The sequence below is a fragment of the Elgaria multicarinata genome, chromosome 3, assembly GCF_023053635.1.
Source record: "Elgaria multicarinata webbii isolate HBS135686 ecotype San Diego chromosome 3, rElgMul1.1.pri, whole genome shotgun sequence".
NCBI classification, from domain to species: domain Eukaryota; kingdom Metazoa; phylum Chordata; class Lepidosauria; order Squamata; family Anguidae; genus Elgaria; species Elgaria multicarinata.
The window spans coordinates 101,200,203-101,227,479 of NC_086173.1; the positions used below are offsets into that span (position 1 = coordinate 101,200,203).

The window sequence follows — 27,277 nt, forward strand, 5'->3', positions numbered from 1 at the left end:
CCTAGTGCTAACTGCCATGGCCCTGCTAGAGGATTCCTCCTCTGAAGAGGACCACAGTAACTGACAATGCTCGGGAACCACTCATGCCAGCTCTCCAGAAGGAGCTTGGGCCTCTAGATAAACAGCTGAGGGTCCACTCCTCACGCATCCAGCAAGAAGGCTGCTCTGCTTCAGAGGCAGAGGCAGAATGGCCGCCAAGCCCCTCGGGGGTAATGATGTGTGAATCATCTCCTCACCAGCTTTGGACCTTACCTCCCTGGTGCTCTGATGGCATTCCTGTAAAAGAACATGCACTGCCTTTGACCAAGGCTCTTGCTGAGCCCCTGTCTGCCATCCCTGACAGAACGTCTGTAAGTAACCTTGGACTGCCTTCGACTACGCCTCCTTGTCTGCCACCGTACTCTGGGAACTGGGCTGGCCTTGACCCTGAACTGCTTTACCCTCACTTCCTGCCTGCTCCTGTGTGGGCTTCAACTATAGGCCATTAATCACTATGCTTTGGAAACAGGGCACTACCAATCAGGGACATTGTGCGGCTATTCATCCCCCCCCCCTTTGATGGTTGTTGTTGTTTTGTGGCAAGAATAAGACAGAAGCAGCAGGGGACAACATGGGAGGGTTACATGTCGAAGATGACATTGTCTGGACCCCCTGTAAAATCCCATGAATGAGGCAGGCTAATTGCTTGATAAAAGCCTCATCTGGAAGCACCCTTTGACAGCAGCTGTCTGTCTCCAGCAGAGACTCTGTTATGGTATCAGTGATAAGGATTTAATCAAAAATGCCTGTTTTGCTTGCTACATACATTTAAACTGAAGAATTACAGGGCTCAGGTGGCTTAACCCTTTCCCCTCCAACTGTTTTTTCCCAGCGCAGGGAAAGTAGCGTGGCGATTTTGACTAAAGAAACAGCTGAAGAGGAGAAACCATCAGTATCCCTTTGCTAAATTGGCAGCCTCCAAAACACACACACACACCACCACGGGGGAAAGTTAGATATGATTGTGTGACACATAGTCAGAAAAAGTCAGACATGATTCTCAAGGTGACATCAGGGACTTCCGAGAGACAATGGATTGCAATGCTCGGAGAATCCCACCAGGTGGCAATCTTGCCCTGTTCTATACTCTCCCCAGCATTCAGTGAAAAATGCATCAGCAACCCATGGGGGAAGCTCCTGTCAAAATCCAGACTCCAGTCACCAGAAATAAATATTTAGTAATGAGCTATTAACCTTTATGGTTCCCTGGGGGGCGGGGGGAGTGGACATGCTAAATACTCTGCTTCAAAACTGTGCTGGATCCTGCTGTGCTACACAGAAATGGATCATGCCAGCATGCTTCCCGGGGGGGGGGGGGAGAGGGGGGGCAGACAGTCCAACAAGGGACTCCAAAGTGGATTTGGGCACAGGCTAGGAAAAGAGAGTTAGACAAATGTGCTTCTGGGAAGACCTGGGGGTGAGGGATGTTACATGGCTGTGCTAAGCAAGAGAAAGGTGCCCAGACTGATTCTGATGAACAGGGCCGGGCAAAGCTGGTAGTAGGCCCAGGCCAGATGGGAAATGTAGGCCCCATTTCAAACTGCTCATTAAATATTTTTTAATCAGTTCTAAATACATATGAAAGGTACATATGAAAGGTAATGTCAAGCACTTTTATTCAAGATGTATATAAGACATCACTTCTTCACATTCAGAAATGCTTTACGTGCTTTTCTTTGGGCAAATTCATCATCAACAACAGAAAAATCAAGCAACTTTGCCCAGGGGGACTCGGAGTAGGCCCCCTCAGAATCATAGGCCCATGCCAACTGTCCCCACTGTCACCTCCCCCCCCCCGCTCTGCCCAGCCCTGCTGATGAACTTCAGGCATCAAGACTATAGGCAGGGAAAGAGTCAGGTCCATTGGGAGGACTCATATTGATCCAGGATGACGAACCCCAATTCCTTGTTTCCTGTCCTGCAAACCATTGTCCATGTCTTGATTTTCGCTCCTCCCCTCCTTCTCATCAGAAGCCATGGAAAGCACCAAAAGGCTACGAAATTAATCCCCCCCGCCCCCGCCTCAAAACAGCACTTTCTCTTTTTCACTCTGCTGTAGGGTAGGCAGGGTTAGTTTTCTCGTTTCCCCATTGCCTTTTGGCCTCTTTCCTCCACAGTGTCTACATGATACGGCCCTTCAGGTTTGCAAGAGGACTGCAGTCAAATGTTTGGCTGGTTCTTTCAGATGTGAACTTCAGAAGTGAATTTCAGCCTTCCTTGCCTCTGTAGCTACTAGCTACATGCCTTTTGCTTCTCTGCCCCTCTGCCTTTTTGCCTTAGGCTTTTATCTCTTAAAATTAGTTTCTCTCTCTCTCTCTCTCCCCCGTAGTTTCTTGTTCATTTCTGCAAACTAAGTTTCTGTTTCCTGAGTTGAAAACCTTTTCTCTTTCTTTGTCCAGACTTCATTTGAGCTATGTAATCTCCTGGCTTCCTGAGCAAACTTCCAAATAGCTTTACATTCTACCTAAACTTTTGACCTCTAAACTTTTAACATTCTGATTGAAACTGACTAACACACACACACACACTATTTAACCTCACCATATCCTAAAATCAAACTAAATACAAAATGGAGGACAGTCCTGTTCCTTCATAATGCATAAGAAGGGAGAGTTCTGCTTTCTCTCTCCCCAGGACAGGAGTTTATTTCAACTTGCATTAATCCTCTCACCTGTCCACCTCTGCTCATTTTTATTTATGCATTAGTTGCCAAAAATCTAACAGCTGGAAAAAGAAGCATACTGTGGCTGTCACCGGGGCTAATATGCTGAAAATGTTTAGCACTAAAAGCAACAGCTTGTAGAGCTGCTATTGCTGCCAAACATCCAAGTTATCTTCAGCTAGATAGTGTGGCGTTTGTGATGGTGAGGGGAAAGAGTCAGAAAAACAACAGTATTGAAAATAGGTTCCAGGAAGAGATCAGGACAGAAACTATGGATTGTTCACTTACTGGAACAACTGACTGAAACAGTCCTTAAACTATATCCAATCACACACACACACACACCCCTTTGCCCCAGCTTTTGCTTTCTCCATCTTTTCGCCCATCTTGTCTCTCTCTGCCTGCCCCAGCACCCTCAGTCCCCATTTCCCCCTTGGCTTTTGGCCTGAAGATTTAGGCATCATTTGAATGGAAAGCTATTAGCTCTGCCTTGTCACCCCATTTTCAGGGCACTAATAACTCATCCCATGCTCCCTCTCTCACACACCGCTTGTCGGCTCTAATAGCTTGATAGATCGGGCCGTTTGGCTTGCTCCTCTGCGTGCTGATTCAAGCACAAAGTTTTAATAATTAACCACATAAATACAAGTCCATATAACAGGCATGCAAGAGTTTTCTCCATTGGCATGTCTGTGCAGGAACACCAGGGGGCCTTCGAGGTTAGGATATTAGCAGAGGACATAAGAACATAAGAAAAAGCCCTGCTGGATCAGACCAAGGGTCCATCTAGCCCAGCACTCTTGTTCACACAGTGGCCAAACAGCTGTCAACTGGGGACCCACAAGCAGGACACGAGTGCAATAGAACCCTCCCACACACGTCCCCCAGCAACTGCTGTATATTGGGTTTTGTGTGAATATGAAAGAATATGGAGCTGTTACAAAGGGGGTATGTAACAATTTTCTGTGAGCCAAGAGGATGTAGTGCTGGAATAACAGGGGCTTGCAGGTCAGTAATAAAGGCAACTTGCAGAGCTATGCACTCAGTACTTGAATCTACAATAACGGGGTGTTCACAATTCTCCGTGCTTTTGACTGGGCACTGTAGTGCTAATTTGGAAATGCAGGGAATGTATAGGAAGATTCCTGTAAAGAAGAGGCTCTAACTCAGTGGTGGAGCACTGATGCTTTGCATGTATTAATTTGCAGTTTCGATCCCTGGTATCTCCTATCAAAGCCACCTTTGCCCCAACCTGGTGCCTTCTGGATGTGTTGCCGCTGTCATTTCTGCTGAGGGCTTGGGGAGTTTCTCTGCCTCCAGAGAAAAGGCAGAGTCCTTGTCTTCTACAGGTGATGCCCAGAGGGCCCAGGCTCCTCCTGGTCTACTGGCAGACCCTGTACAGTGCTGGTGCTGGGTGGTTCCTGGTCTCCCAGCTCTTCCTCTGAGAAGGAGTCTTCCAGTGGAGGCATGACAGGCTGGGTTAAAGGATCTCAGCTAGCACAGGAGAGCAAGACCTTTGCCCAAGTCCTTGGGAGAACTGCTAGCACGAGACAGTACTGGGACAGGCATCTCTTCATTTTTATAAGAATAAGCCCTTTCCTCTGGGTAGGTAGAAGAGATCAGTCATGACTTTTGACCAGTTCACGTTGCTACTGGGCTGACCCTCCCTGTGGGGTGTGGACTGACTGCCAGGGCCATGTAAGGGGTTGGTATCAGCATTTCAGTGTGTGCGATTGTAGGGTCCAGATGTGCCTTAAATGATATTCTGAGCCCTTTTAAGATGGACTTTAAAATATACCTGAAGAGAAGATACATGGTTGCAAACAGTGTTGTTTGCTGTTTCTCAGGAGCCAAGTTTTAAATGACACATCATTTTCTCATCTGCTCTCAGTTATACTCAGTTATGTTCTGTAACAGGGGCGCTCCTCCCAAGTTCCAGGAAGTGCAGACTGGTTCCCCCCCCCTCCCAGGTAACATCTATGCCGGACTTTAGCAAGGTGCTAGTGGATCCCATTGCAGTAGGCTACTGGCCCTGGCAAGCCCTCCATGGAATGCAGTCTTTAAATCCAAAGTGCATAAAATATACACACAAACCTAACCAGAAATAAATACACTTTGATGTGGATCATTTGTTTACATTCTTTGCCCTGTATGATGCAAAACGGCAGTGTAGATGGAGGCACAAGTCCTTTAAGCTAGATAAGGATGCAAATACATTGGACATACGGGGATGGATCCAGACTTCGCTCAGCCAACTGGAGAAAGAGCATAAGGCAGCAATGTCCTTTGATACCCCCTTCCCCTTGCAGTCCCCAGTGCCATGCCCCATGCTTTTCTGGAGGGTTGGGGACCCTCCAGAAAAGCGTGGGAGGTTGAGCTGAGGGCTTCAGGGGAATTGGGGGGAAATTGCCATTCCCCCATCCCCTTCCTCAAGTGGGAACCCACTGACGCATCTTAGTTCCCTCTTCAAATGGAAGGAGCTGTTTTGTTCTTGGAAGAGAAAATCTGGATCCAACCCACAGTGTTTTACTCCCCCCCCCTTACCTGCGTGTTGATTCGGATGGCCCCAATGGAGGGAATTTCAAAGTAATAACCTTTAAAAACAACAAATGAATACAATTAAAACGACAGAATGAACTTCAGAAATGCATTTCAGCATGGAATTTTTAAAATCTCATTTATTTATTTATTTATTCATTTATTCATTCATTCATTCATTCCATTTCTATACCGCCCAATAGCCTGAGCTCTCTGGGCGGTTCACAATCTCATTTTCAGCACTAGCCCCCTTTCTGTTAACCCAACCATATTCAGCGCCCAGATGCAGATCACAATTCAGCAAAGTATTAAATGTGTGTAAACTCACTGATTGTAGTTGCCTAAAGTGTGGGCTGGATTGTGGCCTAAACAGCCTCTTGTTTCAGATCCCAAAAGCCTCTTAGCATAAGCCCCCAAAATGCTGCTAGAGCCAGGAGAAAGGGGTGTGGATATGAATTCCCATCTTCCATGAAAAGCAAGGGGAAGTGTTTTGATTAAAGTAACACCATCCACGCACACAACTATAACAAGGAAAAAACAGATCCTGGCCCTGAGGAACTTGAGATCTTAATATCAGTAGTGAAGAGACAACAAAGAGAGAAGGCAGAGAAGTGCGATGGAAGGAAGGAGGAGTTAAGGTGCCGGGAAAGAGGAAGGAGAGGGGGCAGGTGGAAGAAGCGAAGGATCAGAAACGTTGACATATTCAGCTGTACTTGCTTAGGTTTCATTTCAGCCGAGGAGGAGGAAGACAAGGAGGTTAAAGCTTTGGGATTTGAGGAAGGGGGATATGAAGGAAGGGAGATGGCAACACATGGGCAATCCAGGCAGGAGAGGAGAAAGAGCAAAGTCACTGGTGAGAACTGGAGGCATTCAAAAGTCTGGAAATGGTAGCATTGGAAGAGTGAAGCTCACAGCATACTGGGAAAGTACCTGGCCCAGAGAGGCGGGTAAAGAAGGGCAGGTATCCTTAGAGGATTTCCTTAGAAACAGGGCAGATTTGGGTTTTAAATAATAGCAGATTTGCAAGTGGAGGATCATGATGTTTTGGAAAGTGTTGACACTAAAAATGCACAATGATTAAAAATACACAGTGACTATTTTTAATTATTTATTTTATACTGTATTTACACTGCATTATATACTAATTTAAATGTGAACTACTTAGATTTTTTTATTATATTAAGTGGTACACAAGTATTATGAATAAGAAAATAAATTCATTAGGGACAGTGCTAAACTAGGAAAAATACTTGTGTGTACATAGTATATGCAAGCAATACATGCATGTAACACCGGAGTTTCCTGCAGTAATCATTACTAGCACTGGGCTGAAAGTGCCTTCAAACCTTCCCAACCCTATTCTTTGGTTGTGATGCATGGGTCAAGGAGACACTTCCTACACTTTTCAGGGCTGGTCTGATGGAATTCTAACAAATTTCAGCACCAGTAGACTTATGTTTGCAAAAGTCAGGAGCAGAGGTTCCTCTTCCTTTTCGTTTTCATTTTTAAAGCAACTTTTGCTGCCGTGTGGAAGTAGCAGCAGCGCTCCTAGTGATGTCTAAAGGCCATTTTGCCCCACAGCGCCTTCCAGGGGAGGTACATGAAAATACTGGAATGAATAAATAAAAAAAGCAGTTGCCAGTCTAGCAGCCAGATTTGGAAATAGGAACTCGTACTTTGACCTGTAATAGTTTAAATTGCATTACAGTCTCAAGCTGCATGTGAGTACGATGCTTGTGTTAGGCCAACACCGGGATAAAAAAGACCCGAGATAAAAAGAGGCCAACAAAGCTCTCATGTGTGTTGTAGTAAGACTCAGCAACATCCTTCTAGCAAATCTGAAGTCAATGAGAGACTCACAACAGCCTCAGAAAGAGAGTTTGTATTTCACTGGAGGTGAAATCCTCGATTTCACAGGATCTCCTAAGGGTAGTTACCCAGGCAGGGAGATTTTCTTTAAGGGCAGTGGGTGAGGGAGAACTCTCCAGCTCACTTTGCTCTCTCTTCCAGAGGACTTGGCCAGAGCCCTGGTCTCTCTTACAAGCAGAAGCAGAATGCACACCAGACAGCAGGTGTTGAACCTGTGGAGGCAGCTCTGCAGCTGCAGTCCAGCACGGCCCCCTACAACCTTCCGCCTTTTTCCAAGGCGAAGGCTGCAGGGTGGAAGGGGCAGGAGGCAGGCTAGAGAGCAGCAATAATAATAATAACTACAGTCCATTTAGCACCCGAGGCCCTCAAAGCAATGTCTGTTGCTCCATCCACCAATCTATGGCATCCGTCCATCGAGCACATTAGCTGACTACTCTGCCCAGTGCAACTATCCGCCCATCTCTAGCATCTGTGAACCTGGCTGTCTACAGTGCAATCCATCACTCGGCAGCATCTGCCTATTTCATTACCGTATCTGTTTAGACGTCCCCATACGAACTCTATAGTTATATATAACGTTTTTATCTATTTCTCTCCGACTCCCTTCATTTTCAGCTAATTCATCATCAATAAAGGACTTGGTGTGCCATTTATGTTCATTTAATTTTGTAGATAGGGAAACTGAGATATTAACAGCCATCAAGTGCCAAATGATGGCTGATCTAGTAAGATGTGGCAATGTCTGTCCCACAATTCCTGTTAGGGCAGCAGATTTAATTAGCGATCTGAGAAAAGCTGGGCCACACAGCAAGTCAGATGGGCTTCTGTTACCACATTCTTGAGATGTACTTTTGGCTGTGTGCAGCTCATACAATGGGGGCTTACTATGATCCCATCTCTCATTGTACAGCTGGGCCTACAGAAAGCCTGGCTGGTTACATGACGATATAGACATGCAAATACCCAAGCGGCACTGCCTGCAAGAAAAGGAGAGTCCTTCTCTTGGTTCTAATACAATTATTACTATTATTGAGCATCAGTTTAGTGCCAGTGGTATGATCAGTATTGAATATATATGAGCTTCTTGCAAGCTAGAAGAAATGTAGAAAACAAGGATGAGGGAGATGCCAGGAATTAATATATGAGTATGGAGAGGGGTAGAGGAGTCTCAGATGGCACTGGACAAGACTGTCATATACGCGGGTCAGGTTTAAACATTGCAAGAGTAGCATGTGGTGGTGTCAGGGTTCCCTCTATGACCTGGAACCTCTGAGCAACTCCTTAAGGATCTCTACCTCCTTAAGAGCCCCACCTTTCTTCTTTTACTTTCCTTTTCCCAGTAATGTGGGGTTTAGGCTGTACACATGGGGTGACTGGCACACAAGACCTTTTAGGTTTAACACAACAGTTTACTAGCATATTAAAACAACCACCTTACAAATGAAGGTATTTAGTCAATAGAACTGAATGATACAAAGGCATTAAAAGAAAATAAAAGTTGCAAAAAGGTTGCAAATTCTTTTACCCTAGCTGCACCTAGACTTCTCCAGCTACTTCTTCCTCATGCTCTCATCTTTTCCTGCTCTCTCTGGCTGGCTCATTTCTCTATTTTTATACCCTCTTCCCCAAAACAGAAAGTACTGTTTGAACCTTGAAAAAATGAAACTTTACTGGAAAAATGAAACTTAACTGGGAAATGAAATTGCTCCTCTTCGGGATACCCCCTCCCAACAGAATAACCCCAGATCTCAAAGGCCTGACCCTTTTTACTTTGCAGAAATGGGACAGGTTGATCTTAACAGTATTATGGCAATGGAACCAATTGCCTAAGGAAGTTGTGGGCTCTCCCACACTAGAAGCATTCAAGAGGTAGCTGGACAGCCATCTGTCAGGTATGCTTTAAGGTAGATTCCTGCAATGAGCAGGGGGTTGGAGTCAATGGCCTTATAGGCTCCTTCCAACTGTACTATTCTATGATTCTATGATAACAATGTTGGCATCAGTAGCCAGGATAGAATGGGGAATTATGGCATAGATCAGTCCATCCCACATGATTCCAGCCTTCAGATGTTTCTAAGATGATATGGGATCCAGCCATAGGAAAGTGGTAATCATGCCACTCCAGTGATGCATTGTGACGGGAATGCCATTGGTCTTGTATCACATTAAAGGGGTAACTATCTTCCTAAGCTTTTCTAGGCCCAATTGCTTGCTTGATGGTGTTTTGATGGCTAGTGGCAAACAACAGCTACTTGACATCCGCTTTCTGGTACTGTGGTGTAAGGTAAGTAATAGCTTGGTAGGCAAAGAAAGGAGCCAGAAATCAGATCTTTTGCATCTGAATGGCAAGGAAGATCTTAGGGGGACTGAGAGCATATTGTAGCACCTACTGTGGTAGTGATGCTGTATATATGTAAATTAAACATATATTTAAAAAACATCCTTAAATCTCAAGTATTCTCTCCCCACACGAAAGGCTCCTCCTGGAACTTCCTGATGCTCAGGGAAGTGGGAAGCCTGAAATACTATGAACTGACTTTAATAGTGCCGCCCAGCCTCCTTCATGGGATTTTAAAAGGGGTCTGGATGAAGCTAGGGGCTGCTTCCTGGTGAGGTTTTCATGGCACCATCAACCTGTCTCCTTCACAGAATTTTATGGGGGAATCCGGATGTTGTTGTCTTCACTCGTAACTCCTCCATGTTTTCCCACTGCTTCTTCCATCTTTTTTTCTTACCTCAGGAAGTCCATTAAGGAGAAAAAAGTGGAAGAGCTGCACAATGCCGTCTCATTGCTAGTGCTAGGAGGCCTCTGTCTGCAAGCACCAAAACATACGTGTGTGGGGTGGTGGTGGGTGGATTCAAGAAAATCCGACCCCCCTTTATGCTGCTTTCGCCAACAGAAAGCCTTCCCTCTCAGTGCTTCAGTTTTCGTATTTTTAAACTACATGACCCTTTTATTCTTGTGGACAATCTTAAGGCGGTAACAGCCAGCCATATCTAGCAGTAAGACATTCCACTTGCCATACTTGCCTAAATTCATTTCTCTCTGTTTCAGGAGCTCCTACTGTTTTCAGTGGAAGTCCTTCCTACATATGATGTCACTACTGCTCTCTGAGTGCCTTTGATGTCAGAAGCAGAGGCCTGGGGGACTAGCAGCATGAGATGACAAAGCTCTCAAGAAACAAAGTTCTTCCTTTTCATGCCATTCAGAACAAAGGGCAGAGGGAGCCAGAAGTCGAGAACAGAACCTTCACAGGCAAGGGGTAAGGTACCAAATAAGTTCCCAAAGAGTCACTGAGAATACGGAGAGAGGCAAATGAAAGCTGCAGTTGGATCAAATGCTCATCAGAGATTAAAATTAAAAACAAAAACCAAGCCAAAAGGAGCTTGCTACTTAAATGGCTGCCAAAATCCCTGCCTTTTTAAAGAGCTCTCAGGAATAAACTAAACGTTACGTGTAATTTGCCTCTAATGAAGATTTGATTGTTGTTGTTGTTGTTGTTGTTTTAAAAAAATGAAAATCAGCCTTGGGAGACACAATTTTGAGTGAATGAGCTGTATTTACAAGGGCAAATAAATATCAGCAATCTAGTGGGTAGGAGATGGGAGGAGAAGCAGCTGGTGGGGGCAATTTTGAGCAGAAAAGTTGCTGGTGGGTGTTAAAGCACCTCCTCCCCCTGCCTCTCCCCCAACACCTCTGCTCAAAATCTTTGTCTCCCGGGGCTGCTTTTCATTTTGAAAAATGCAGCCATTTTGGGGTTTCAACACATGTCTCTGCCTGTAACATCTAGTTTAACCCATACTCCATGCGCCTCAGTTCTGAAAGTGTTGGCATTCCCGTCTCCCAAGAAACCAATCTTTAATCTAAAGGCCTTGCCAACTAATTCCAGATGGGTTTGATTAGCATTATTCAGTGATGAAGGTGCTCCATTTATGCTCAGCTGGGATAAATCCCAGATGGGTAGCCATGTTTTAGTTTGTTGCGTAGCAAAAAAACAACTGAGAGTCTGGTGGCACATTATAGTAGACTAACAAATTTATTGTGGCAGAAGCTTTCATGCCTTTGCCCTCTCTTCTTTATTATTACTTCAATTGCCCTGGAGCTGAGCATTGACAACAGGTTCTGGGGCTAAACTCTGGTGAGCCCTGGCTCTGTACAAATTAATTAATCAAGTTAAGCAGTTGAGGCAGGAAACGGTTGCGCTTGTGGTGTAGAGATCTCCAAGCATGATTTTTTAAAATAATAATAATAATAATAATAATAATAATAATAATAATGATGATGATGATGCTGAAAGCAAATTTTGACAATAGCTTCTGACATTGCTTGACTAGACATGTTCTGGGGGGAAAATGTGTAAGGAAATGGCCAGGAAATGGCAGCAGCCACATGCCTGTCTGATGAGAGTTTATGATACAAATCTAGCACAGCTCTGAGAAACTTCTCTTCACAAGCATCTCCAGTGGGATGAAGCGGAAATCAAAACACTTGCACACATACAATGATGTGCAAAGAAGGCTGCTAACAAGTCCTGATACATTCCAAAAATGCCTGCATGTGCATGTAACAGGGATTGTAACATTTGAATCACAATGAGAATTAGCTACTACATATACAGCTGATCTAAAGTCACCAGTTAGGTAAGGCTGAAAAGGGCAAGGGAGCAAAGCAGACAAAAAAGAGAACAGAATTTGGGCATGAATGACCAGCGTTATTCCCATAGGACAGCATAATGGGAAGATGGATTACTGCAAGCCAGAAGGTCCCCAGGCCTCCGCCACCCTACGACAGATACAGGAGGTGTGAAAGGAAAGCCTGGGCTACTGAACAAAAGGGCACACGAGGCAATCTTGGATAAATGAGAGGCAGAGGCAGGAGATTTCAGGTACAGAGGAAGGTGAGCAAGATTAAAGGGGACAGAAAGGAAATGGAAGGGGAGGGGAGCTTCAGAGATGTAGGTGTATGCAGCAGTTGCCATGTTGGCCTCAGAGAATAAGAGATAGAGTAGGTGAAATGATACCCTATTTTTAGTAAAACAGCACACAAGCATTTAATGGCAGCAGCCACCTTAAAGCCTTTAATTTGTGTGACATATGATCTTGCATAGTGTTACTCAAGCAGAAAGGGATCCACTACAATAAATCACACGGGGTGCTTCCAGATGAGGCATTTATTGTGCAACCATCTTGCCTCATTCATGGAATTTTACGGGGAATCCAGATCCTGTGGTCCACCTGTAACCCTCCTGTGTTTTAACATTATTATTATTATTATTATTATTATTATTATTATTATTATTATTATTAATTTATTTATATAGCACCATCAATATACATGGTGCTGTACAGAGTAAAACAGTAAATAGCAAGACCCTGCCGCATAGGCTTACAACATCAGTTCTTCCATCTTTTTTCCTTCCACAAAAAATCTGCTAAGTAGGAAAAGATGGGGTAGCTGCGGAATGCCTTTTGACTGGTAGTGCTAGGAGCTGTCTACCTAGATCAGCCTTCTCTAACCTGATGTCCTTGAGATGTGTTGGACTGCACCCTCCATAATCCCCAAACAGCTTGGCCAACGTCATGCTGGTGCGGAAATATGGGAGCTGCAACCCAACTCATTTTGAGGGCACCAGATTGAGGAAGGCTGACCTAGATTCAAGAACCCTTCATCTATTCTGCCCACTTTCAGCTGATGGGAAAGCACATGCACCTCTTGTTTACTGACAAATGATTATCCCATATAAATTAAACCAGCAAAGAATCAGCAGCAGTACACTAATCAATTGATCCTTCATATCTGGCTCCATGAGTTGTGTGATGTGTCCCTTCCAATCTAGAGACAAAAGAGGCATGGGAACACTGGAAGCTACAAGGTGAGACTATTTGCAACAGACAAATTAAATGCGATTGAGCATTCAATGTATCACCTAGTTTGGTAGGATGAACATATGGAAAGGAGGACAGGGCTCCTGTATCTTTAACAGTTGTATTGAAAAGGAAATTTCAGCAGGTGTCATTTGTATATATGGGGAACCTGGTGAAATTCCCTCTTCATCACAACAGTTAAAGCTGCAGGTGCCCTGCCCTCTTTTAAATCTGGTCACTCTAGTATAGCCCCTGCAGCTTTAACTGTTGTGATGAAGAGGGAATTTCACCAGGTTCTCCATATATACAAATGACACCTGCTGAAATTCCCTTTTCTATGCAACTGTTAAAGATACAGGAGCCCTGTCCTCCTTTTCATATGGTCACCCTACTGTTTAGTCCAGCATTCTGTTCACACAGCAGCCAACCAGATGCCTCTGGGAAGCCCACAGATAGAATAGCATAGGCTAACTGGAGGCACTTCTGCCTTTGAGCCACTCTCCCTACCTTTGTTCGCGCAAGCCATCCACTGCAGGGGAGTGACATCATAGTTATGCTGTCCCACAGAAAAGGTGAATACTCGTACCTGTGAAAACGAACAAGGAGGATTTATTTTTAATCAAGGGAAGGAACCTGGGAGGATCCATCATTGAGCACAGAGCCTTCTCCAGTACCCGCCCAACCCATAAAACCAATGGCTTTGTTTGCAACATAAGCACATGTAACCTATAAAAAAAGAAACCCATTCAAATAACAACAGATGCTCTTGTCAGCTGGAGATTCCTTAGCAAAGCCCGGAGGTACCTACTAGGGACCTGTTTGTATGACTCCTGTCCACATAGTAGCCATATGTCTTCTTCCACCCTGTGGCCAGCCAGATGTGTGCAGCCCCACCATACACCAAAAAGTTTTTGAGCACTTGCTAAGTTGTGCAAAACATCTGATCTTGTGCATGGTGGCGGCTGGCTGCACCCAGCCAAGTGGGTCGAACCAGGAAGCCAACAATGCACACAAAAATGTTCCAAGTGGCTGCTCTGCACCCCAAAGCTGTGCATCCCCATGTGCTAAATTGGCTTTGCCTGAACAGTGTGTGACCTGCTAAGCAGCCGTGTGACTTGGAGAACCCCTGCATGTAATTTTATGGCCCGATGTTTGGAAGCTCAGTTCTTGATAACTGTTTTAATTGCATTTAATTAGTAAAACAGAAATTATTTGTAAATTTGCACCCTGCCTTCTCCAAAAATGCTCAGGTTTGGTTCACATTATAACACCCTTGACAATATTACGTTTTTAACATATTTAACCAAGGGTCAGTTCCCACAACCACTGGGAGTGCTGGAAACGATGCATGAAAATGCAGTCACATTTTAGCTCTTGCCCCACTGCTCATCGACTGTGCGTTCTTTTTGTAGTGGTGTGGCAGAAGCAGAACCCTGCAGACGATGGCAAATGGCTGTGTGCTTTCAAGCAGCTGCCACAGATCCAATGGCCACTTGGAATGGCGCTAAGATGAAGCAGTGGTTCAAGCGTTCATCACTTAGCAATTCATTTTTACAAAACGCCTGAATTACACTGGGCATTTTTATGCTGTGTTCTAATGCAACACAACATCTGCACAGCTTCATGTCACAGAAAGAACTCACTTGCTTGGCTGTTGTGTGGTGGTCCCAATCCAAACTGGGGCTTTGTACAGTTACACTAGAGTAAATAAACAGCTAACCCTCAGCTACATGTTTCCCAATTAGTGTCTGCTCTCAGCTCTAAATAAGAGCATCGTTTGCAGAAGGTGTCTGGGGACCACGCCCATCACCTTTCCCTCTTGCACATAAGTAGGGAAAGAGGAGAGAAGTCTGGAGGATATAAAAGTTACCCTATTCTAAGTCCAGGCTGCTGTTCCTATATACCCTTAACTCTGATGGAATCTCTCCCAAACCCAGCAGTGTTGAGAAAAGTACCCCTTTTAGCAACACTCTGTGCAAAGTTTCAAAGGAAGTTCTGTCCACCTTCTTTTCTGGCACTTCAAGGTCGGTGCAGGTAATAAAACCACTGCCATCGCGTTAGACGCACCATTAAAGGGGCAGTGGCTCAGTGCGGGAGCAGACAGGCAGGAAGATCAACTGTCTAAATAGCTCACACCAAATGAGGCGGAATTCAGCAATAAAGCATGAGTTAGCCACTTCCCCCTGTCCTCGTGACTGAACTGATGCCAGTCACACAGCTGGTTCCTCAATTATCTGGTCACGTTTCTTGCCTCATTTATAATATCCCATATGCAAAGATTTGGGGGTGGGTTGATGCTGTCTTCCACCCCTCATTGGCTCATGCACAGATTCTAGCTCATCACAGTTTAAGCAAGTGAACAAGAGGCACATTACAAATTCACCTGCTCTCCCTCCTAGCATAGTTCAGGTCTCCATATGGTACATTCAGAAGAAGTACCATGAAATGGAGGTACAATATCTGTTATTCTGTATATTACGTTTGGTGTTTAACTCGGCCACCATACCAGATAATTGTGTAACACAGTCCTGTCAGAGCCAAAGGCTAAAGTTGCAGCCTGAGACAAACACTGCTGTGGAATATGGATCAGGAGCTGTTCCCAAGAAGCCCTTTGGACACTGTTCCGTTCAGTTTGGCAGAGAGCAAGAAATGTGTGGATTTCGCCTATCTCTTTTTCCTGGCTCTCAGACAGAACTGAATTTACAAGTTCAATCATCTTTGTCGAATCCAAAATGTAACCAAATGCCTTTGCATAGGTTAAAAATGAACAAAACCGGAGTCATAAAGTCAGTAGCTACCAAAAGATTCTATCCTATAAAAGAGAGTGGTCTCATCCGCCATCCGCACCCCCCACCCCCTGTTAGGAGCAATCGGGGTGAGGCCATTTTGGAATCCAGCCTGTCAGATGCTGTGAGTGAGAGGCTTGTTTTGCTCTCTGACTGACAGACAGCCAACACCACTTATCTGCAATGGTATGGTAATTTCCTTCATAACTAGCTAGTTACCTTGACCTGAATCAATACCCTTTGCCATCTGTAGCTAACAGCTGCTTCGCACATTATGGCATGGAAGCGTTTTACATATTTAGCTTAGGAAGAATGCTATTTTTGCGCATATATATATATATATATATATATATGTGTGTGTGTGTGTGTGCGCATGTGTGTGTGTGTGTGTGTGTGTGTGTGTGTGTGTTCTGTTCTGTTCTAGTTTTACCTGGATGAGTCTGCTTGTTGTTTAAATTACTCATGTCCTATGATATTCAAATGCGCATACATCTGATTTGGGCCTATATATGTGCATTAGGGAAGAATTTGGATTCATGGATTTCATTGAGGGAGTAACTTGCTGTTCATGGCCCAGGGTCAGTATTGCCATGGAAGGCTTGGAGGATATGCTAGTCCAGAGGTTAGACCAAGGACATTATTGCCTCTCTCCATCAACAGCAAAACAGACACAGGAGGCTCCTGACTCCAGCCAGACACTGTTAGGTCCAGTGTCACCTTGTGACTACACTATGTAGTGACACTATCCACACAAATGTGAGCTCCCTCAAACCTTTTCAGAGAATGAGGTGTCTGGGTGTGCATCTGAAGTTGCAGTGTGCAATAGCAGTCAACTGCTTGGAAAAACAACAACTCCTCCTGGGACAGAAAAAAGGCGGAAAATTAGCTCTTGCCTGCTAATTGCAGCTAATGACTATCTCTTTAATACCTGCTTTTAAGTCCTGAATCACATTGCCAGCCAGTGGGGTGAGGGGACTCTCAGCACAAGTAGACTCCAAAAGCCTTTTCCTGGCTTTGCTAATGAACAACTTCCCCTGTACTCACCGGCACCATGGCGGAGCCTCAGTGCTCCCTGCTCTGACATACTATGGAGGGGTCTGTGCTCCACAGCAGCATAAAACAACATGGTCACAAACTGCAGCAGCGTGGAATCACTGCAACACTTTCTGTTGGTTATGAAGTAAGAACCCACTCCAAAGCAGCAAATGGAACATGAGGTCTTTTCTCTCATAGGCTTAGTGCAGGGCTGGCCAACTTGTGGCCCTCCAGATGTTTGTCCTACAACTCCCATGATGTCTCTCTATTGGTTACACTGGTGGAGCTGAAGGCCAAAACATCTGGAAGGTTACATGTTGCCCATTCCTAGCTTAGAGCTATCAGGAGCCCAATTTCCAGAGCGGTCGTTGCGTATGTTAAGATCCTGTGGCAACACGTAGCAGCTCCAATGCTTCAGCCCTGCTCCCACATTTCCCCCACTCAACTTCATCTAGATCTCTGCTCTCCAGGCTGGTGGAATGCCTGGTTCTTTATCTGCACTGCTACAGGGAGGGGGCATCTGGACCATGGCTGGGGAGAGTGACGTAGAGGGGGAAGGGATCTCCCTATGGATGCTGAAGTTCCCTCATGTCGTGAGAACTTTCAGCAATCATCCAGTGGGTGGCATCTGATGCTCTTATAGTGCATGCTCTGGAGGATGCAAAATGTTGTGGCAAAAGTCAGGACGCTTTCCCCCTGGGACAACCCAGCGGGGAGCATGGGGAGGTTATCCTATCTGAACCCTGTTACAGCACTCCAAAACCCTGAAATGAAAGTGTGTGGTTGTAAAGAAGATCAGCATCCCACCTGGGGTGTGATCCAGCAACCTTACAAGGGCAGCATCAGGAGCACCATGGCCAGGGTAGGGCGCAAGCTGAAGACTCACCGTCTTGTTGGGCCAATTGTACTTCTCAAACACATCCTGCACGCGATCTTCCCCTCCGTCGGTGAACATCATGATCATCTTATTGCAATTAGCTCTAGTGATGTTGGACTGCAAAGAAGAAACAGTAATTTGACTGAGTACCGAACTCAAAGCCAAGGTCATGGCACTAAAAAAGCATTATGGGAACTGGAGGATGAATACGCCTGTAAATTTGACATGTGCTGGTTAAAATACAAGCCTGGGCAGGCAACATCAGCACAGTGACTATTATTCAAAGTAACCATCTGGCTGGGAGGAAAGAGAATGAGTGTGGTCGGATATGGTTGCATGTGCAAATGCAGTTGTCTTCTCTGGGCTTGAATCAGGCTTATTTGAGACTACTTTGGACTGTTACTTTTACCTACCAGAAGAGGGAAGGGAACCAGAGAAGAAAAGACTGAAACACATAGGTTAAATTCATGTACATGTAGACGGAAGCCATGTCCAGTTGTGCACACAGTAAAACAGAAATGAAAGCAGTGGCAGTGTGTGTATGTATACTCACAAGAGTGTGCTTCCTTATTTATAAAAGGGAATGGCAAAGGATGTACGTGCATAAGTACATAGGTATTATGTGTATGTGTGTGAGCAGAAAATCCTGAATACCGGAGCTACTGTTTCCTGCCTCGTTCCCCTCCCCGCCACAAATCCTCCTCAGTCCCAGGAACTGGCAGTGAGGAATCTGTTTTCTTTAGCTGCTTCTCCAGGGGTGAAGGTGGTGCAGATGAACAGGGAGAAGGAGGGGCTGTCGGGACGGAAATTATGTTGTGGCTATTACCGCTCAGCGATTAATAGGGCTATTCATCTTTATTTTGCCCAACGTCACTGCAGCCCGTCTGATCCGAGCCCCCTCAGATGGGCCCTGCTAACTTTCTAATGAAATGGAAGAGGCAGCTGCTGCTATTGAAACTTAAGTATCGGCCACTGAAGCTTTCCATTTATCTCGAGAGAAGCCTGCAGCACCAATATTCTGTCTTAAGAGAGACCTGTTCTCTCCAGGCACAATGATCCACATGTTTTTAGGAAGAATAATAGTGATGCTCCCATCCCCGTTCCTCGCACTGCAGTCGCTGTGTCATTGGGTCAAAGGTGCTGGGAATGTAATGCAATAAAAGATATTTCCAGGGATGGAGGAGTGGTTATTATGGAGGATTTCCCACAGGTTCCAGCATCCCTCCCAGAAGGCAATACCCAATGTGGGATAGTGGATAGAGTTTCAGACTATTACTGGAGAAACCCAGATTCAAATCTTGGTCAATCATGAAGGTCACTGGGTGTCCTTGGTCCAGTCACTACCTCTCAGCATAAACTACCTCACAGGCTTGTTGGTGTGCAGGAGAAAGTTGTATGCCCCCTTTGCTTTCTTGGGAGAGAGGCAGGATATAAATCTAATAAACAAATGAATCTAAGTAGATAAAATGTACTTGTAGGGGTGTGGCAACATTTTAAGCTACTGAATCATCTTTGTTAGCAAGAGAGGCTGCACTCAATTTTGAGAAGGTTCCTGCAGATCAGGCATCCTGGTACTGGAAGCTGGTTGGGGAGAAAGTGGTGGACTTAATTTCCATTTAAGAGTGTGCTGCAGTAAGTCTTTTCATCTCTGAAGCTTGTGTCAGAAAGACTGGTTTTGGGGTTGATGTGTAATAGGTGTGTGTGTGTGTGTTGGTGGTGGTGGGATGGGGAACTTCAAAGAGAGCAGAGAGGTCCTTATTCATATAGAATCATAGAATCATAGAATCATAGAATAGCAGAGTTGGAAGGGGCCTACAAGGCCATCGAGTCCAACCCCCTGCTCAATGCAGGAATCCACCCTAAAGCATCCCTGACAGATGGTTGTCCAGCTGCCTCTTGAATGCCTCTAGTGTGGGAGAGCCCACAACCTCCCTAGGTATTCATGTCATTTGTTCCAGCGTTTCCATTGTGTACAGCCACTTTCACCTAAGAGGAGCCAGTGCTTGGTGGATGCTTGGATCTAAGGTGGGGTCCCTTATGAAGACTTGCCTTTGGAGGCAGAAGAGGGGTGCTGAAGATGAAGAGCACAGAGCTGCAGCTGGGAGACTGAAAGAGCAAAAAGCCAAGCAAAGTGAGGAAATTGTAAACGCCACCATACATTTGTCTGTGTGGAGAAAATGGACGGTGTTTAGTGAAATTGCTGCTCTGTAGTTGCTGCAGGGTCAAGTAAGAGATTACTGAGAAGTGTTTGATAAAAATGATTGAGGAAACACTACAGGCAGAAACCCATGTCCAATCCATGGAGGTCACAGAACAGAATGGACACAAAGCTAGATTCATAAACAACTGCTTTTTTGCACGTGTGTGTGTGTTATGCTAATTCCTGCTAGCATTATTTATTGCATTTTAATCCACCTTTCCTCTAAGGAACTTGAAGCAGCACACACGATTCCTCTCCCCCATTTTATCCTCACCACAGTCCTGTGAGGTAGGCTAGGGTGAGAGTTGACGACTGGCCCAAGGACACCTAGTGAGTACCATATCTGAGTGGGGATCAGAGTCTGAGTCTCCCTGGTCCTGGTCTGACATACGTGTACTCAGTGTGCCACCAAAGATGTGAACTATTGGACAAGGCCTAAGGGGCACTTCTCATGATACTTATCCCCCACGTTGCATGGGAGAAGCAGTTGGAAAATGACTGACATGGTAATATAGGAATGATACTACGTATGTCAGACAACAACTGATGCCCACAACATTCCAGGATGCATCTCTGTTGCTCAGAGATGGATCCTGGAATGGGGAATGGATGGGGCCAAACTAGACATGGCATCAGAGATGTGTGAACACATTTCCAATATCTTCCCTCCCCACTAAAAGCAGCTGTCTCAAGGTGGGCAGTCTGGATAGAAGCTGTGGAATTGGGGAGGGAGTGTTGTTCCCCGCACAACAAGGCCCCAGTGCTTTTAGCAAAAGAAAGAAAGGCTTTGGGGATTCATTCACACACCACAGACATCACATCTAGTCAGACCCTCACATCCACAGCCTCAAAATCCACTCTAGGGGTGTACAAGAATTTCGTTTCTGCTCACAGACCACGAGAGCCTGCCCTGTTCACACCCCTGAATGCAAGCGCAAGATTGGGCCCACTGAAAATGTTTGCAAATTACCAAACGTGTGTGTGTTTGATTTGTGCAATTTTCCTTGCGTGATTTGTGCAAATTTCCAAATTTGTGTCAATTTCCAAATCCAACTTTAGTCTATGGGGGAACTTTGTGCAATTTTGGAAATCTGTGCAAATGTGGGGGGGGGGGGTTTGTGCAACTTTGACTGATTACTGTCTGTTTTGCACAATGTTTGCACAAAATGAACAGTGATTGTGAAGGTGAATGTAAATCGGTCACAAGCCTGGTGGAGAGGCGACACTCAGAGGATCTTGGCAAGTTCCAGCACTGCTGGTTTGCCCATCCTTAACCCCCTCCATACATTTTCATTTGAATTCTAGATTTCCTTTCTTCACAGACATCACACCCTCTCCCACCAACGCACCCCAGTGCATGCCTGGGCTTCAACCCTTGGCTTACATTTTGTAGCTGTTCAAAGGCATACTCAAACCCCGCCTTGTAGTCAGTGGTTCCTTGAGCCTCCATTCCTTCCACATCCTCTTTGAAAACCTTCTTGTTGCGGATGTTTGCCTGGACTAAATGATTGAAACAGGAGACAGGCTGTGCCTTTTGGTTAAACTGGAAAGAAGAGATAGGGAATCAGAATAGGGAAAGAGACAATGCAAAAGCCACAAACCTGATCACGCCCCCATCGATGTGCTTAGTGCAGCCTTTCTCAAACTAGCACCCTCCAGATGTTTCAGACTTCAGCTCCCAGCATGGCCAATGGTCAGGAACATTGAGAGTTGTAGTCCAAAATATCTGGAGAGTATCAGGTTAGGTAAGGCTGGTTTAGTGAATAAGAGAACAATAAATGTTTTCAACAATACAGAAGGCAAGACTATCGTGATCCTATTGGCAAATTTAACCATCTATGAAGACAGCTGAGAAGGTTAATTGAGGAATAAATCAAGGTCCGGAGAAAGAGACCTTCTACCCTCATAGAAACCAAATCCATCCTTCCTTAAATCAGTTTAAAATACATTCTAGCTCAAGCCAGTGGGACATCTAGGAAGAAAGGTTGGTTGGGGTATTTGTGTGTGAACAGGGGGCAAGCCGTGGCTTGCTCTCCCAACAGGGCTCCCACACCTTTTGGGGAGTGGTGACCAGCTGAAGCCAGCTATGAGCAGAGGTGCCTTGATACTGTGGAGAACTACACTCAGCTGGTATGGATTATCTGCCCTCAGATCTTGGAGGACTAGTCAGCAGTCAGGGTCCCCAAAGATCTACCACCACTTTTTGTGTCATTGAGTGTATCTACACAAAAGATTTAAGCTAAGTTAAAACTGAGAACCCTAGGAATTGTAGTTCTTTCTTGAGGAGGGAGAACAACTAGGGATCTCCAACAGAGATTACTCATTACCTCAGCAAACTGCAATTCACAGGATTCTTTTGTGGGGGGGGGGAAGTACGAGTCAAAGGGACATAAGGTTGATATGTTTGTAGCACAGATATGTGCACAATGAGAGATCCAAAGGGAACAGAGACACGGTCCTATCGTACAAGATCTATCTTATCTTATCTTGTCCTTCCTCCAAGAGTGGAGTGTCCCTTCCTTTGACCTTCACAAAAGTCCTGTGAGGAAGGTGAGGCTGAGAGATGGTGAGTGGCACAATGTCCTCCAGTAAGCTTCATGGTTGAGTGGGGATTTGTACCAGCTCTCCCCTTAAACTTGGCCTGACCGTGAGCTTTCGGTGGTTCTCAAAGAACAAATGGTCTGGGGAAGATATTTATTGCTTCCCAGTCCCCCTTGTGAATGCAATATTTGCAATTCACTGTCTGAAACGCACCAGGCAAGAAGGGGAGACGGTTTACATCAAAACGTGTGAGAAGTGGGGGAAATGGAAGGCTGAAATAACAAGCCTCTCTTCCCTTTCCACTAGGCCAGCCCCCCCTTTTTTTTTAACAGAGAGGGCCCAATTTCCCACCCAAGTTTCTATGGGACTGTGGTGGAGTTCATTGACATCCTCTCTGAGTGTGTGACTGAGAATAGAATGAATCTGTTGAGAGCAAAGCTGTGATTACCTGAACACCTCCAGGCACACTTTCTGCAGGACATTTCAGTACCTTATCACAAGGTCACAGGCTCAGTTAAATGGGTGCCCTGCACTAAGCTCCTGTTCATAGAGGGCTGACTTCTCACTCCGAGTTTGGCCAGGCGGGTGAAGCGAGAAAGCACTCATTTTTGCTTATGGCTTAGTTTGCTGGAAATATGGAACATTCATTTAGGAGGCAGTGATCCAGCAAAAGTAACGAGGCTAGACTCATTAATTAGCACAGGCATGTTCCTTGCCAGACAGCAGGCACATGATACAGAGAATGACGGAGCTCTTCATTTCCTTCCTGATATTCCTTTCTTTAGACTTGTGGAAAAAGAATAAGTTGCAAAACTCCTTTCCATTGAGGAAGAGAATGCATTTAATTTGAGCCAGGGTTCAAATTAAACAGAGCTTAATACTCATGCTAAGTGTTAGGCCTAAAGCAGTCTTCCCCAACCTTGCTGAGGAAGATGGGACTTGCAGTCCAACATAACTGGAAGGTGCCAGGTTGGGGGAGGCTGCCCTAAACATGAAATAATTAAGAATACAAGGATACCTTTGTATTTATGAAAATTACCTTTCTCTCACCACTGACTAACCACAGCCAGCCATGTTTATCTGATATTAGGAGGCTGGACATCCCGGGCAAAGAGGGCACAATCCCCCCCCCCCATCATCTCACCCCAAATCCAGCATTTTGCATCATAGGAAGTTAGCCCTGGGGCTGATGGGTCCACTGCCTGAGAGGCAGGCATCTGAGACAAGACTGCCTTGAACCATTCCTCACCATTCTGCCCATGAAAAAGCAGCTGATTGGCTTGCTCCCAGCCCATTGCTCTCTTGGGTTAAGACAGTGGAACCAGCCTTAAGTAGAGGGATTTTAGGTAGAGGGAGACAAAACTCCTTGGTTGCGCCTTCCACTGCCTGTAGGTCAGTTAAAGCCTATACCCAGTTAGTGTACAGCCAAGATGGGCAAAGAAAATTCAGCACCACCTTTCTATTTATTCTATCCATTGCAAAAATTCATCCTCTCTCTCCATCTCCTCAGCTAAAACACTGGTCACCTACTTACATGACGAATGCAATCGTCTCCTTCCTGGCCTTCTGTGGTCACACCTTACAAGGCAAAATCATTCACATCTCTCATTTTTCAGACCATATGACAAGTACCTTCATTCTACGTGTGCTCTCTACTTGCTCCCATATTCACCACAAACTCTTTTGGTGCTTCCAGATGAGGTGCCATCACCTTGCTTCATTCACAGAATTTACAAGGGATGGGGGAAGGGGTTCCAAATGGCAACATCTTCTACTCATTAACCCTCCTGTGTTTTTCCACCACTTCTTCCATTTCTTTTCTTAACACGGAAAATCCATTAAGGCAAAGAAGAAACGTTGGAAGAACTGCAAACAATGCCTTTGAATTGATAGTGCTAGGAGCCCTCTGCTTGGAAGGCTATCTTGTCTTTAGCTTTAAAGCCCTTCATAGATTTGTCCCCTATTTCTCAGTGGCAGAGGTCCCCTGTACTTCTGCCCCTGGCTGGTGACCTCTGTTCCTCCAACTCTGCCATCCTCACGTCCAAAGGTCTCTCGCAGACAGCTCTATACAGCTCTCTTGATGGCAAGCATAAAAGGCTCGCATGAAATAATAATCAAGGCCCCACCCACTACTCGACTACAACCCTTGAGAGTTTCTCTGAAACGGAATGTTTCCCTTGGACTGAAAGATGTGTCCTACCCCCGTTCTAGAGGGATACAATTAGCAAGTGGCTATCAAAGGAAGGGCATAGCATAGATGGCTATTATGTCTCTAGACCAGCTCAAAGTGAAGTGGATTTAGGAAAAAGCAGAAGCAAGAGTGAAGTACCCTGCAGGCCATGGCTTGGCATCAAAGATGACTGGGTCCTGTCAGGGAATAGTTTCCACATTGCAGTGGGCTTTGTAGTTTAAAGCTAAGATTTAATTAGAACTAGTCTGGAAGTGTTTGGGTCTATTTGGCCATGTCAGAATCTGTGTGATCTTATTTTTTGTCACTGTTCTCCGAGCAGAGCAGATGGGCATCATTCACTCCTCCTTGACTCGGCCTTGAGAGAGTGGGGGCTCTCCGTGAGAACCTGACAGAGTTGGGGAGGACTTTGCAAAAGAGTCACTCAGACTGAAGCATCATCATGGAGGGCTGAGCAGTGACACCCTGTTTGGACAGGTGCCTTGCTGAAAGGCCAAATGCCCTTGCCTGTCAAGGGGTCCGGAGGAAGGATCTTATTGTCATGCCTCCCCTTTTAAGCTGATGCAAAGTTGAGGAACCTTTGCCCAAAGCCCTCCCTGTTTACACCCATCATCATCTGGGGCTGTGGAGGCACTCTGCACATAGATTCTCCTAATTGGAACTTTGGTTTGCTAAGGACTTGCCATGAAAAGTACGGTGAGGTTTTTCAGAGACGTCAACTCTCATTTGCTGTGGAATGTGCATCTTTGTTTATCATCAGCATAGTGTACCGGCAGACGGAGTTTGAACTATGACTTTTGGACTTTCTTATGACTGGATGTGGAGTTGCCAGTGTGAAAGCATGGCATGGCATGGAACTCCTTGTGTCTGTGGGTTTACCTTTGTCTGTATGTTTACCCTTCCCTTGACCTTGTTTAGGCCTTGACCACGTAGCCTGGAGTTACCAATGAAAGATTCAAAGTTGGACTAACTCTCTTTGGTATGGTGTGTTAGGCCTTTCAAGAGTTTGCCCCTTTGATTGCCTGAAGAATCATGCCAAGAATCATTCCCCTTCCTTGTCTGGGTTTGGAACCTGTGTATGGATTGACCCTTCCCTTGCATTTGGAACAGTGGAGATGGCAATGGGAAAACCACGTTGATGAAGATCTAAGTCACAGTAGTAGTGATTAGCTTTTGACTGTTCTGGAATTTCTTGGAGCCTATAGCTACTGACCATCAACTATATGATTTCTGAAGTGTATAACCATTAAGCTTTTGCCATGAGATTTCCTGCAATAAAGAAGTCTCACTGATTTGGGTGTCCTGTGTCAGTTTGCCAGAATGTGTACTTGACCTAACAGGTCAAGTACCAAGAACTAAGAATGGAAAGGATGCCCTCTGATGTTAGGTGAACAAAAATTGACATAGCTGAGAGCTTTGGATAGCACATAAAAAAATTAACTTTTCCTCCTGAATTGACAGTTCCCCTAATTGGAAAAACAGAATGCTTCAGATGTAGGTGCTTAACTAAGCTGTAGCAGGTCTTCTGTGGACATGGCTGGATGACATAGATTATCTGAATCCACTTCACAGATTATCTAGATCCCCCCCCCCAAAAAAAATCTGGCTTTTGTCTTGGTTTTGAGACTGAAAGTGCCTTGATCACCCTCTTTTCTGAGAGAAAGATACTCTGTTGATTCTCCTCAACTTCTCAATAGTTTTGATATAATCAACCACAATACTTTTCTGGATCACCTTAGAATAGGAGCTGGGAGTACTATACTCCGGTGGTTTTGTTCCCACTAGTGGGCTGATTCCAGAATATGGTGCTGGGGTGGGTGGGTGATGCTGGCTCAGCTCCATGGCACTTGTGATAGATGTTATCAAGTGCCTGGAGTCAGTGATGGGCTGGCTGAGAGCTAATACTGTGGAGCTCAATCCAGAGATGTGGTTAATAGTTGACACAGCTACCCATGGAGGTGGTATTTGGGCTTTTCTGGATGGTATGGCACTCCACCTTAAATATGGGTGGGGAACTGTTGGCCTTAAGGGTCAGGTTTGTAACTCGTGGAATGTTAGCTGTGACCTCTCCTGGAAAAAAAATACACACATCTATAGTGAGTTACTCACATCCTGGTAATTTCTAAGCTACATTATTGCAATGCATTGTCTGTGAGGCTGCCTGTTAAAAGCATTTGGAAGCTTCACTTGGCTCAAAATACGGCAGCCAAGGTATTAACTGGGATCTACCACATCAATCATATTTCAATCATGTTGAAAGACCCACCTTCACTATCTTCAAAACTGCTTTTGAGTGCAACTAAAAGTAACCTTTACAGGTAATGGTTTTAGCCTATAAAGCTTTATAACCACTTGGAGCCAGGATGTCTGAAGGATGGCCTACTTCTGTATGAACCACCACCATGAAGGCTCCTCCTCCTTCAACGGTTACTGCCAGCAGCTATTCCAGCTGGCTGTTTCTGAGACAGATGAGAGGGGAAAGCAAGAGCCCTGCTGCAAGACCACTTAATTTCATTCCTCTTCCCATCCCATTTCTCTGCCCCTTTTTATCAACTGAGGCCATGTTCTCAATGCTCACACCCCCAGAGGTTAGTTAGGTGGCCACCAGGGACAAGGCCATCTCAGAAGTGCAGTCCTGATTATGGAACATCCTTCTTGGCCATCTCTACTGGCACCT

At 45.3% G+C, this 27,277-nt stretch overlaps 1 protein-coding gene across 2 annotated transcripts in view; it reads right to left on the reverse strand.

The window, feature by feature from the left end:
• The window catches only part of CACNA2D2 (calcium voltage-gated channel auxiliary subunit alpha2delta 2), a 639,662-nt gene that overhangs the window by 70,277 nt on the left and 542,108 nt on the right, over positions 1–27,277 (reverse strand). For both annotated transcript variants that reach the window (XM_063121105.1, XM_063121104.1), the window contains exons 11-14: positions 21,256–21,414; positions 17,681–17,788; positions 13,481–13,559; positions 5,246–5,295 (exon numbers count right to left, since the gene is read on the reverse strand). In XM_063121105.1, the coding sequence (XP_062977175.1) occupies positions 5,246–5,295; positions 13,481–13,559; positions 17,681–17,788; positions 21,256–21,414 (396 nt within the window). The remainder of the gene's footprint in view (positions 1–5,245; positions 5,296–13,480; positions 13,560–17,680; positions 17,789–21,255; positions 21,415–27,277) is intronic.